Source organism: Seriola dumerili, unplaced genomic scaffold (genome assembly GCF_002260705.1).
Source record: "Seriola dumerili isolate Sdu_G_001 unplaced genomic scaffold, Sdu_1.0 BDQW01000025.1, whole genome shotgun sequence".
Lineage (NCBI taxonomy): Eukaryota > Metazoa > Chordata > Actinopteri > Carangiformes > Carangidae > Seriola > Seriola dumerili.
The window spans coordinates 3,898,106-3,912,793 of NW_019174280.1; the positions used below are offsets into that span (position 1 = coordinate 3,898,106).

The 14,688-nt window shown below is 39.9% G+C and overlaps 1 protein-coding gene across 1 annotated transcript in view; it reads right to left on the reverse strand.

The window, feature by feature from the left end:
- man1a1 (mannosidase alpha class 1A member 1) overlaps positions 1-14,688 on the reverse strand; it is a 139,784-nt gene that overhangs the window by 22,976 nt on the left and 102,120 nt on the right. The window contains exon 5 of the mRNA XM_022766746.1: positions 11,685-11,779. Within this exon, the coding sequence (XP_022622467.1) occupies positions 11,685-11,779 (95 nt within the window). The remainder of the gene's footprint in view (positions 1-11,684; positions 11,780-14,688) is intronic.

Here is a 14,688-nt window from a genome sequence, read left to right on the forward strand (position 1 = left end):
TAAGGAAGGACGACACCTGTTACTACCGCAGGGAGAGGCTGGTGAGGAAACCGAATGGACACAAACCAGCAAACATCAGTGGTGTCAGAGAGATGAGGGTGAATTTGAAATAAAATGCATCCATCAGTCCGACCTCTCACTGTGGCTGCTTGCATTACCAGCTTTCAGTGACCGACCTTTGATTGAAATGATGTATTATTGCTGCTAAACCCCATAAAAACACCAGGTCAGAGCTGCTGTTTCCACTCCATTTTGGGACTAAATGAATTTGTTTGAATAGCTACTGAGGGACATTCATGTCCGGTGTTCCGATGGAAACTCATTGTTGCTCCAGTCACTTCCCGTACTGGGAGTGGAAACTGGCATTCATCCACTGGCATATGGTGCAATACAACTGTATTAGTCCATCTGATGGGAGTCCAGTGTTGTGTTTGAGTGGTGCTGCAGACGTCCCGGTGGCCCAGTTTACAGAGCACTGTTTACAACTAGCATGCTCTACATCCCTTCTCTCACATGGGATGTAATGAGACTTATTACAAGCTCTAAGCTATAAAAGAAATAGTTTAGTTTATGACCTCTTCTTGCATTACAGACCATATTGTAATACTGCAAGAAGGTTTGAACATATATCTGTACAGACGTCTCAACTGTCTTGCATCCCAATTTGCAGAAATTATCTAGCAATGATATCTACTGTAAGATGATATTGGATTTCTACTGTTATCTGTTTTCTTGTGATCTCAGTTGGCTTCATTTCCAAACAGTAAGGGGCATGAAGATTCATATTAAAACTGGCTGGATAAAAAGTCTCAGTTTGTTTGAATTCAGCTCCCTGGCAGGAGTCACAGTGGTGCTTCTAACTCTCCATCATCACGCTGTCCTTTGATAAAATTGCTCTGCTGATGAGCAATGCTTTAAACCAACACAAGTAATGTAATGCAGCATGCTGAAAAACATTCAGTAATTCTCTTTAATTAAATGTTACGGCGACCTAGAACTGGAGGACGTTTTTTTTTTTAGAGATTATGTCAGGCTTATGTATGTATCAACGCTGACATTGAACTTTCATTATAAATCAAGAGATCAGCCGGCATCATCCACATCTGATAGAAGTGATATGATGCAGTTTGTTTGGTTAATAGGAGTCCATGCCCATAAATTTTAATCAATTTGCTCAGAGCCCACATTTCATCCTGTTTCATGACTTTCACCATGAAGACATGAAGTCAGGCCATTCTGTCACTACGAATGGAGGACATTTGGGTGTTTTCAATCTCAACTTTTAAGCCAAATGGCAAGAAACATTTAAATAATAGACATTTCTGTCAGCTTTTTAAGGACTATAATACAAGCTCTGTTAAATATTAGTTAAATACGACACTATAATTAAATTTAAGTCTCTACAATTGTCCAATATTCAAACTAAAACAAGCTGTAAAAGCTACTGAACCTTAGCTAATAGCTTAAGTGAGAGGCTACAGATGGAGGATGGTTCGAGAATGAAAACGCTGGTCCATCCAGGCTACTACAGTCTTTGAGAAGTGAAGGTTTCCCATACACCCATCATTGCTGGACAACTCAGCATTTCAACATCTGTACTTTTATTGTAGAAATATTTACCAAGATAATCAGACATCATATATTTGCTCCATTGTGCTGTCTGCCTTTTAGGTCAAGAAACAAAAACCTGAAGTCTCCAGGAATCCATGCAAAAAACATGGCCTCGACCTAGAAAAGAAATGGGTCGTTACAGATTGATGCTACTGTGAATTACGTTTACATTGGAAGACATATTCCCTGCCTTGTTTATCCTGTTTGTCCTTTTGGGGGTGTCCTATCTCTTTATTATTCAACCTTTCACACCTATAGTCATTGCCTGACCAGCTGTGAAATGACGAATTGTAGCTTACTGGTTTTTATACCCTCCAGTCCATTCTGCAGAGCCAACAGTGGTGATTTTAATTCTATGCCACCAAAGCAGGAACCTGGAAAAACGGAAAAAGGCATTCCATCTCCATAAATTAGCATGTCACACCAGGATGTGCCCTCTCACGCTCCTCTAGCATTATGCTAGGAAGTGCTCTGTGGTTGGATGAAGCCCATATTTTGACTCAATTCTCTCCCTTTTTTTTTTTTTTTTTTTTTTTTTTTTTGTTTCCAACCTTTTCACTGTCCTCCTCCTCCATCCATGCCGTGACCTTGCTTTTCCTCCTGATTTTCTCCCCTCAATATCTCTTCCTCTCTGTTTGAAAATCTATCGTACTGCTCCTCCAGGCACAGAGAAAATGTGAATTGCGACAGATTCACAGTTAGTAACTTAATTAGAGGCCTTAAATCATGGCTGCCTTCCACCGCCTTAGGTTACTGCCGAGGAGAGCTGTACGGGGAATGAGTGTGTGCATTTCTGTATGTGAGCTTAAAAAAAAAAAAAAAAGAAAGACATTTTTGGATAGCCTGAATGCCAGACTTTTCTTTGTTGTTAAAAAAGTGCCTCAGGGCAATGAGATTGTGTTACTACCAATACCCTGAGTGTGTGTCTGCTGTGGTTACGGTAAGGACACCTACTATATAAGGGTTCCCACCTTTGTCCTTCCAGTAAGTCCGTTTTGCAAGCCAAATGTAAGTCTTAAGTCTTTCCACTCAAGTCCCAAAGCCTAAATTTTGAGTTTCGATGCAATATCAACAACAACAATATCTGTTGTCATATATTGTGGCTTTGGTAAACTGAGCAGCTGAAATTTGCTGCTTTTTAGCTGCCGTTTTAGAGCTGATATCAGCCTTTGTTTCAGGTGCCGGAACAGGTTTGTTGTGCTGCTGCTTAATTAGACTCATGCACTTTAGAGTGGGAGAGTGTAACCCAGGTAGTTTTCTGAAGCTACAATTTACAGAAATCCCCTAAATGCCTCGCCTGCAGATGTTTAAGAGAGGACTTAAACCGATGTTCCTCACATGCTATCAGTAGAAGCTAGCTTTGTTTGAAAAGAGTGAAAATATGGTGCTCTAATATAAGACTTACCTAGATTGGAACCAAGTGATATTGATTAACATAATTTTTATGTCTTCAATATCAAATCTACACAAATGATTTAAATTGCACTTTAAATCGGGCAAATGAAGTAATTCTTCACATTTCTGTGGGTGATCTCACTGTGCTCAATACATATAATGACAAAATAACACTGGTTAAACAAGGCTCACAGTGAGTTTAGGGATTTAAACTGCGATTTGCTCTTATCTATATCCTAATCCACCCGGCTCATTTCATTCAGTTCATTAATGCTTTTTTTTCATTACCAAAGAATTGTGTTTTTTTTTTTTAAATCATTTTTTTAAAAAGAATAAATTCAAAACAGGATTAAAATTGATTCATATTTTACACACAACTGAAAACTGTTTCTACAGCAGCAACAGCAAAGCCACTGTAAACTCAATAATCGCTGGAAACAAATCTAAAATGTCAGTTTAAATGAATAATATTCCTGACATCAAAATACTAAGTGAAGTTTACACAGAATGAAGAACAGACATGAGTCAGCATCAGTCCTTCCTCCTGTCCTCTGTCCTCCTCCCTCTGCTGCTGTGATTCACTGCCTGCAGGTAGCGCTGGTAGAGAGAAGAGGCTGGTCTGTCTCAGCTCAGCAGCTCAGTTTACAACATTTTAAGATTCGTGGGAAACTAAGAGAATCAGTTAAACATACAGACTGCTTTCGCTTTAGATTCTATACTAATTTGTTTAATCAGCGTGTTGTGGTTGTGTAACTGACCAAACAGTAGAAAATATAATTTTTCTAGATGGTTGTTGAACAGTTTGATACAGTACTCATTGGCTTTGTACTTTGTATTGTATTTACGTAACTGTTTTCAACTCGAGTAATCTTTGAGTGGCTACCTACGTGGCTAACTGTGTCCAGACAGCGTGGCCTCTCTGATCTGCTGTTTGCTGTGCGTGTGTTTGTGTATGTGTGTATGTGTGTGTGTGTGTGTGTGTGTAGTATGCACTGAGTATGCAGGCTCGCCTGGCGCAGAGAGCAGAGCAGAGGACAGAGAAGCAGCGCCACCATAAATGATAAAAGAGAAAATCAATATGTGGCCGTCCATGTTGATATTGTGGTGGGACGCCACAAATAAATCAATGTATGGAAAACTTTCTCATCTTTGGGCTTGGTGTAAAGTATCAAGTATTTTCAAGCTGCAAATCTTTTTTGATTCTGTCAAATTGAGTCTAAAGTCATCAAATTTATGACTCGAGTCGACACCTCTGTCACCCACACACCTTAAAAACTGATACACCATCAACCTCAAAATGAAGACGAAGGCCACAAAACCTTACAAAAACAACTCATAAGAGCACCAATATAATTTTCAGACTTTTACTTTTTCAAGTCTAAAATATTGTAGCTGTATCACCTCAGAAATCCAGTTTTCATTGGGCTTTATAACTCATTACAAACAGCTAATAATGCTTTCTTTAACAGCTTTTTCTAAATTCACTCCAATTAATTCACATGACCTAATCTAAACCCACCAACCGGATGAAACAGCATGACACCACCAATATCGTTTAGCTGTTAGTAGCTAGTAGTAATTACCAAAACACCAACATAAAGTATGTTAGCAGGTTTCACTGTACCTTAGGATAATTTTTGTATGTGTAGAACTCTGCTGACCTTTGAACTTTGCTGACTGTTATATCAGACCTTTCAGCTGACACTTATTGAGCAGATGGATTGTTTAAAGGACTTGTGCCTAAATCCTGGATGTGAGATCACACTGGAACTCAAACTAACGATTGTTTTCTTTATCAGTTAATCAGACAATTTTTTTCTCAATGAACCGACTGATCACTTGGTCTGTAATATATCAGAAAACATTGCACTATCAGCAGAAAATGTCCCATTTAAATCTTTTCAGAGCCCAAGGTACAGTTTTGTTTTGTCCAACAAATAGTAAAAAACTCAAATAAATTCTGTTTACCATAATGTCCGACACAAAAACAGCAGCAAATGATCTCACTGCAGAACTTGGAACCATTAAATATTTAGTATATTTGTTTGACAAGGACTTAAATGATCAATCCATTTTTATAATAGTTGATTGAAAACATTTGTTTTTTATCAATTCACGAAAATGTGTTGTTTGTTTTTTTTTTGTTGGAAGCTACTGGACCTCAACCACACAAAGAAAGCCTTCAAGTCCTCTCTTCTGGATATGACTGTGTATATGTACTGTATACAATAGTTCTCGAAATCTCTGTTTTTTATGATTTGCCCACTACCTGACGGTACATATTTATTAGCTTAAGCAGAAAACATGACATCCTTTCAACATACACTCTATCATTACAGATCATTTTCTGCTCATCTGCTAACCCCATTCATGACTTTCTTATCCCACTTCATGACTTATGCTGCTGCTGCTATGCTGATGACACTTTGTTCTCTGATATAGGTGTTAACGTAAATGCCCATCTGTTAGGCACTACAGACCTTATTCTGCTGTTTCACTCTAAAGTAGCTCTGAACGTTATTATACTGTCATCAGTTTCTATTATGCAGAGAATTTCCACACGTCCACTGGATTAAGAAGTTCATGTTCCTATCACACCGAAAAGAAAAGACTGCATGACAGAGTGGCACTTTAAAGGGTCACCCAGTGCGACAGCCTCACCAGGCTCTGCTACTGGAGCAATTCTCCATCTAGGCCTATTAATCAAACTCCAAGGCCCCAAGAACTCAGGATTGATTGCTTTAGCCGCGGAGTCTGTGGCTGAAGAAGGAAAAATCTGCCCAAAGCTGACATTTTCTTCTGTGAAATTAGAAAAGAGAGCAGGGGCAAAGGAGTTAGCTCGGACTGTGCAGCGTCATTAAGATGATGATGTTGCTTTTAGCAGCAGTTCGGCTACAGAGTAGATATCTAGTTTGTGCATCCTGTAATGGTGGCTGTTGGTGGAGATGTGTGCTGTATATTTATTTCTCTGAGAGAGCAAAGTCTGCACAAGAAGGAAGGAAAGAGATCATATCCAAGTGGAGCATCTCTGCATCCCAATAAGCAGAAAGTAATAAAACAGTGCCAAACCTCACTAACATCTGACTGAAATTTACCATTTAACGTTTCAAAACATTTATTTGCCATTTTCCGTTTCAAGCAAACGTCTTCTCTTAGAATGCTGTTTGTCAATTGAATGTTTGAGTGTTTTTTCAACCATTTAATGCCAATTACACAGAAAAAAATAGATGTGTGTATGTGAGAGTGTGAGTGTGTGTGTGTGTGTGTGTGTGTGTGTGGGACACAATCATCACTGTGATGCATGTGGAGAGGAATGAACAGTTAATTTCAGGGTGGAGCACATATCCAGACACCTCAACACAACACAATGCAACACAATGCAACATGCACACACACACACACACACACACACACACACACACACACACACACACACACACACACACACACTTATATACACATGTATACACACATACACACAATGTCTCATCCCATTAAGGCCAGTCAGTATGCAGTGCAGTGGGAGTGATTTGCAAGAGCTTTATCAGCCTGAATGTTAATAGAAGAGCTATGGGACATACTGGCTGAAGCAGATAACAACTGGGTAACGAGTGTGTGTGTATGCGAATGTGTGTGAAAGGACGAAGGGGAAGCGATTGGTTGGTTGGTTGTTAGAGTGCTGCTACAGCTTCTCCTGTTGAAGCGCGGCACCACGAATATGGGGACATAAACTTTTCTGCTGTATGTGGGATTTACAACTATTTGATGTTCCCATTATTTTCTGCATTGATTTGGAGCAATTACATGAGGCATTTACACTCATGTCAATATCTTAGGTATGAATTGTGTCATTTAAACCATAGCTGGGTGGAAATTAATCCTGTGGTACAAACATGCAAAAATATACAGCTTTACTTTGTAAAAAAAACTCTTTCCTTGTCTGGCTTGGACTATCATTATCCATCATTATTCAGCCACTAAAGTTGAAACAGACATTACTGATAGGCAGCAGGAAACAATTCTGAGTCTTTCCCTCAGTAAAATCAAATCGATGCAGCATTTAATTTGCCATGTTAATTCCTATTTTCCTATGTAGTGACACTAAAGTACATTTAAAACTTATTAACAATTTTGTCTAATCCTAATCCTTTATAGAACATTTCATTGGAAGCGACACTGCCATTGTGTCAGAGACGCAGTTCTTTGTGATTCTTTTTACTCTAATAATCAAAACTAAAATCAGGGACAAATGCTCTTATCTGTCTGACTGCAGCGGCCTGAGATATGCTCTGGTAGGACCCGAGTCTGTGGCAGATCAATTGGGCAAATCGGATCGTAGCAGCATTTTCCGCTCAGTTAGTGGCAATCAATGGGTTTATATACAAAGAGAGGGAAAGATAGAGAGAGAGAGAGAGATGAGGAAAATAAGGCAGATGGATCTCTGAGTCCAGGGCCAGCCTTTGATCCTTTCAGACACACTGTGTACCTCATTTATCGGACCTCCCATGGGGCCAAGTTGAGGCTGTTTTATGTGTCTTCTGAAAGTAAAACAACTGGACATCAAGACAAGATTTCCCAGGTGGGCGGGGCTTGGGGCATGGCTGCAAGCAGTGACTGCTTTGTTGTGACATCACAAAATTCCAGAAGTCCTGACGGCTGGTTTTAAGGCTCAGTGTCTGAATACAGGCTGTGTGCATTTCTCTGAGGACTAAGTGCTTTGATACTTTCACAGTGTTAATATAGAACCTAGACCTGCTTTATAATCAAACAACACAAGGAAATCTACCTTTTATACAATGTGGGACCTTTAAACTTCTCACTTTGCCACAGTGATGTGCAGGTATACTCCAGGATCCAGGTGATGCCTGTAACCACAGCAGTGATTCTTGGTGTGATCGGAGGTGAAACCGGATTGAAACTTTCAACCAGACAGGGCAGGTAAAGTGCTTTTCAGCCTGGTGTTAAGTTACTCTTTAAAAGCCCAATAGCCAACTAAAGAACCAGATTCAATGAGGTGACAATCACAAACAAGTATGCAGTGACACCACCTTGATGGTGTTGTCACAGGCATAACTCAAAACCTCTTGAGGCAGTCTGTATTTATTTACATGCAAATTAAATCCTTTGAGATGATGTGAATGTGCGCTTTCAATGCAAAGTTCACTTTAGCTATTTAACTTGGGACTCATTACTTTGTCTAGACAAACTGCAAACCCATAACTTCAGAGTAAAAAGTTTGTAAGACATCACCAGACTGAGGAAGTGGCATTTATCTTGTTCTCTAAAATTAAAACTGTGAGCAAACAAGGTTTACTTGTGTAGAAGCAGCAGCATGCTTTAAACTGTGCCCTTATTTCTTGTGGCCCCTCTTGGGCTCTGCAGATAGCTACAGGGCAGAGTGATGAAAACTGCAGAGAGAGAATAAAGAGAACAAGGCCACAGAGTGGAGTGGACCTACAGTGTGACGTCCTGAAACAGAAGGAGATACTGGGTCGCTCAAGGTAAGATGGAGTGAGGAGGGAGTGAGTAAAGGACAGAGAGGGAATACAGGAGAGTGCGCTGTGAGGAAATAATTTAAAGTAATAAAATGAAGGAGAATGAAGGAATTGAGAACAAAAGCGAGAGAGAGAGAAGCAATGGGGATAAAAGGAAAGTATGATAATTGGGCCTCGTTTGCTAGTGTGTCTGTGTGTTTTACAGATTTATGCTGCTTCAATCTGGGTCAAGGTTATGTAGGAAGTCTAACAGCTCCTAACCACACTGCTTCAAAAGTGCTTCACTGATGTTTCTCCTCAACTACCCATTTATATAAACTCTTCATCTGTTTCTGTCTCTGTCTAACCGGAACACAAGAAATAAATGAATTCAAACTGGGAAACTCTGAATAAAAGGGTATTTATGCTGCAGACCATTCAACCACTGAGGACATTTTATTTCTATTTCTCCAGCAACAAACAGGTTATTGACCCTTCAACTTCTCTGTAATGTCACTTATATGATCCAGAACAACAGATACTCACACAAAGGATTGGAAAGAAACAAAGATATTATCAAAGCTGCAAACAATGTTGCGCAGGCACCTCAGGTGGCGCTGCCAGGAGGCCACGAGTCCATGAAATGCAGCCAACATGCATTATGTTCCTGTACATCACGTGTAAACCAGACCATGAAAATGTCATGTAAATCAAATAATGATTGTCACTCAAGGGTTACTTCCTGTTTTCTGTTGGCGTTATGACTATGACTTTGTATTAGTAGGCAGATGTCTTCAGTATGGGACCTATTATAAGACATGTGAGGTTTGGGGCAGATTGGACAATGTATATTTCAGTTACAACAACTTCCTGTTTCATGGAGAAACATCGGAATTTGCCATGTTGACAGAGCCTCGCCGTTGGATGAAAACATTCGAAAGTTTTAGTTGTCTAGAGTCTTATCCGTCACGCAGTCCCATCAGGGAGGTGTCTAATTGGCCCCACATTCATTCTGCTGCATGGCAACAACCCCAAACATACAGCCAGAGTCTGTCTGCAGAGACAACAAGAGCAAGGAGTCCTGCAACAGATGGTATGGATGGATGCATGATAATATGTGTGAGCGTGTGTGTGTGTGTGTGTGTGTGTGTGTGTGTGTGTGTAGGGATTTGGGAGAGTGTGTGTTTGCTTTCAAGCTATCATAGCTCAGTCATGCAGGTAAAGTCATCAACACCACCAATCTGCTGAGTCCTCTAGGGAATTGTGCATGCACACCCACATACATGTGCATGTACACACAATGCGCGCGCGCACACACACACACACACACACACACACACACACACACACACACACACACACAGACAGAGCCTGTCCCAGGGGTGTTTCTCACTCCTGAGAGAGGGACAAGGGAGGGGCAGAGTCCATTCACCCATACAGACAGAAAGAAAATTAATTTGTTACAGCACGTTTATCGTCATGACAACCTGCTTTTTAATTAACGGCTGACAAACAGCAAAGTGTCCTGTCTCTCTCTGGGGAAAGACAGATATAGAGAAAATGGAGGAAATAAAAAGACTGTTTACGTTTCCTGTTTTAGGAGACAGACACTCCGATTTTTCTGCAACAGGTTCTGAGAGCTGAAGTTAATATTGTAAAATGTAATAATACAATAATATAATAACTTGTCAATTCTTTAATCATCCTTGTCAATTTTATAATTGCAAATGTATTTCATTGCATTGAATAAAACTTTACATATAGTTCAATTTACTCAACTAAATGCTCGCTCAGTTTTTGCTCTGTCTTTGGTCTCCACCACATCCTGAGGGAAATATCTGGACCTTTAGCTGCTGCATGCACCAGCCAGTTGTGAACTTTGTTTGTGTACTGGTTGCTGCTGAGCAGGGGTAGTGTACAGTGAGTTTATCTTTAGCTTTTTTTTTTAGCTGGAAAAAACTGCCCGCTGCTGCCAAAAACAACGCCACGAGAGCGGTAAATGAATGAAAATAGTAAAGTTGTGGGCCAGACAGATAAACAAAGAGCTGAAAGTCACTGTAAAGCTCCATCGAGGCGAGGGAAGCTGCAGAGTCTGGAGGTTATTCTAGTTCATCACTAGGAGCGACCCTCTTTGGTCTAATTGTTTTCACATTGTCATTTGATTTTGTAGTAAACTCTAAATATATCTATTAAAGCCACTTTAATGAAAGATGGAGATCTCCGGTTCACAATTATAATGGTCATTTTTAACTAGTGTTCTGACTATTTATGGGCCACTTGATAAATACATATAAAATATTGATTAATAGATAAAGACAAATATTGTTAGTTTACATTCATTCTTTTTGGTTTCTCAATATTTATCTGTTGATAAAAAGCCTCAAGAAGGTGACTTGACATCTGATGTACAATGTACATGTTTCATGTTCAGTAAAATCTCCTTTCATATCCTTTAATGAACCCATACTATGCTACATTTTACAGCTTCAGCTTTACATTTTAGCACTTTAAGAGCAAATTACTGTAAATTAAAGGCCCAGTCTGTTAGTGTGTACAGCCACGCAGAAGGAGTCTGTATGTGCTGCAGTATGGATCAATGCTACAAGAAATATGTGATCAATCATAGTGAATCACATCCAGCAAATCAGAGATGGAGGATTTTTAACAAACTGACAACTGGTTTTATAATTCCATCTTGTGTGTGTGTGTGTGTGTGTGTGTGTGTGTGTGTGTGTGTGTGTGTGTGTGTGTGTGTGTGTGTGTGTGTTTGTGTGTATGTGTGTTTTCTGGATGTGTGTAGCATCAGCCTCTTGACAGTAATAAACCAACTGACTGTGACCTTTAAACCACTCAGTGAATTCAGAAACTTTTGGTTTGTCTTCTGAGCGTAGTTTAGCTTCGGGTCCAGCCACTGAAATGCAGTCCTTGATGAAAAAAAGGAAAAGGACTTCTGCCTGACAAGTCGGCCCTGTCATGTAAAACTAAAACATCTCAGCTCTGTGTGCGAGAGTGAAATATATGGAGCCTGTGTTCGCCCACCTCACATCAGGCGTCGGACCACAGAGCTCTTTAAAGAATCAAACCTTCAAAACAGAACGGCTGCCTCAAATACCACCAGTGTGGACTGCTGTGTGAGGAAGAGCAAATAAGTGAGAGTGTGTGTGTGTGTGTGTGTGTGTGTGTGTGGGTGTGTGTGTGTTCTACCTCTTGAGGTTAAGCAGAGCCCAGGGGATGCCGGTGGGCGTTTTGAAGGCTGGCAGCAGCTTTTCTCCCAGCTCCACCGCCTTTCTACGGAAAACCTGAGAAAGAAAGGCAGAGAGTGTCTCATTACAAGAGGTTTCTTCTTGCTCAAAGAGGATTTCCTGATCAACTCTTGGGAAAGACCACGTACACCGGAAAGGCGGAGGGGGAAAAAAAGAATCCGATAAGTATTTTTTACACAACTAAAACATTCAACATCAGAACCATGACTCAACAATTTGAACTTGAAGGTAAAATCATGTAAAATCATGTAAAATCAGAAAAAAACTTTTCAACATCTGAAAAAAAAAAATCCACATTTTCCTCTCAGTATAAAGTTTATAGCTTACACTTGTATCCCAGTCCTTCCCTCCTTCCTTCCGCTCTTTTCATCCCTTTATTCCAGGCTTTCCTGTCTCCTTCCTTTTCTCCTTATAATCTTTTGCCAATATCTTTCCCTGCCTGTCTTGTTGTTGCTTGCAGCTACAACACATGAATGTTTTCCATCTGTAATTTGAGGAAAATGACAGAGATTCTTGACTTTATTTAGTCTTTTACGATGTCACTTACATAGTGTAAAAATGAAATTATAAGATACTCCTCAGTGAAACTATTCCAACTGGAACAGCGCTTCAAAGTCAAAATACTAATGTAACGACACATTAAACCTGGAACTGAAGAAGAAGCACATGATCAGAATGAAAGGCATCATGGGAACATTTTAAGACCAGTTTATTATATAAGTGGATTTAGGGATATTCTAACAAAGAAAATAAATAAATAAGTCTGGAAGAATCCCTCTACATCTGATTGAGCATAACTAATTGAAGTGGTGCAAACTAAATGGGCACAGTGACTGGACTATGATGATGCAAAACATCCAGCAGTCGTTCCTGCAGCTCTAAAGTGACTGACTGACTACAAGAGAATGACATTTTGATTGAATGAATGAATGATTCCCTGCTCACTACAGGTAACAGAACTTCAGCTTAAACTTGACAGAAAAACACAAACTCCTCCTAAACAGAAGTGAGTGTATTAAATCCAAGTTTACACCATTTCAATTATAATAAAAGTAAACTTTATCTATATAGCATCTTAAAACAAAACAACTACTTAGATTCCCTGTGTCTAAGCTCTAGTGTTCGCATATGTGACCGGACAGCTTTGTAGCAGCTTTAGTCAGGAGAGGTCGGTGGGTTATGGCGGCTCTTAGGTGTCTGATTTTGTTGCCTGTAAAAGTGAAGTACTTCCATATTCGGCTCCTGGCACGGCTTTAGTCAGGCAGTTAAGATGGAATGGGATTTGGCCCAAGACGTGGTGGACTGCTTCACACCGCTGCCAGAGTTTCATCCGCTTCACTCAAACTACTGCCGCCGCTGCTGCTGCTGCTGCTGGCCACTGACGAGAGCGAGAATGACGCTATGTCTGTTTCAGTTTTGCTGTTTGCTATGCAATCCACATGTACATGCCGGTTTTTGTTTTTTTTTTGTTTTGTTTTTTTGGCTCACTGTAAATGTAGTGTAATGTTAAAAAACATCAAACCTGAAACAGCCATTTCTGACGAACGATGACTACAAACATTATCAAAGTATTTTTGAAGCAATGATATGTCATCAACCTTTACAAATGAAATTCCTTTGTTAAGGGGAGGATGTCATTTACATCCACATGAAACACTGGAACGTGCACGTTCATGAAAGACTTGAGAGTCAGCAATATAAACGCAGCAAAGCTTTTCAGCACTGTTTACCACATTCTCATAAACCTATCCAGCTTTACTTGAGTTGCTGCATTTTCAAATTCAAAACCAGCTCTCACAAAGTTCGCCTATTCTAATTATATTACCTCACAAAGACAGAGAACACCAAACACTTTCTTTGTTGAAATATGTGGTTTAACACACAGGAGCATTATCACTTCTTTGGCTACACAACCAAAAGCTGGTACGTGATCACAAGCCTCATGAGTGTGTATGGTATTAATAACGTTCCACCATTCAATACCAATTCAAATGTAAAACATGTTACACATTTAAACATGGGTCAACAATACTTTTCTCTTCTGCACCTCATCCCCACTTGTTCTGAGGCTGCATTTACAAGCCTGCCTTTTGTTATCATCCATCCATGATTCTTTTCTCCATTGTAGTAATATCTTTCATTCACACACACACAAACACATACACTCAGAGGTGGTACAGTAGCATACACTTTGTCAGCGAGCTGGCAGCTCCGTTCCCAGGAGATCTACCACTCATCAGGGTGTGAGGGATGGAGGCAGGGCGGAGAAAAAGATTTGCGAGGAAAAAGCTCGGGAGGCTACTTGTCAAAACAATGTGGCAACTCCACAGCTAAAAAGGCAGGAAAAGGTTACTGTGAGTTGAACCAGGAAGAGAGGTAACAGAAGGGTGGTATTCATGTCAGAATGACATTTGGGGAATAACTATCAGATCAATGTAGGCGATCTGATGGTGTCACGGAATCGCAGGCCCAGACAGGAAATGTTTAGCTGCAGAATTTCTACAACAAAAATGTCTTTAGTTCCTGTGAAGCCACCTCACGTCACACAGGCCTCTTCAGTCTCTGTCAGACTGACTCAGACTAGAAGTCCTTCACTTCAGTGGATGGTAAATTATAGCCTGTAATAAACTAATTACCCTTTGCAAAAGTCAGATCTCTTTGTGAAGGACAATGACTATGTTTGATTTTAGAAACATTCATCATTCAGTTCAAATAATGTTAATATTCATATCTGCTGCATATGTAAATGAGCAACTAATTTGTTATTTACTTGTTTATTAACATGTTCAGCACATATTGTGTTTACAGCTTGTTGTGCTCCCTCTGATAGGCCAATTAATGGAGGTGTAAGAAAAACAAAATTAGGAATAAATATAATAATTCCTGCCTCGTGCAAACAGACTCTATGTGTCTCTTCTATGATTCATTTAAACACCCTTGCACTC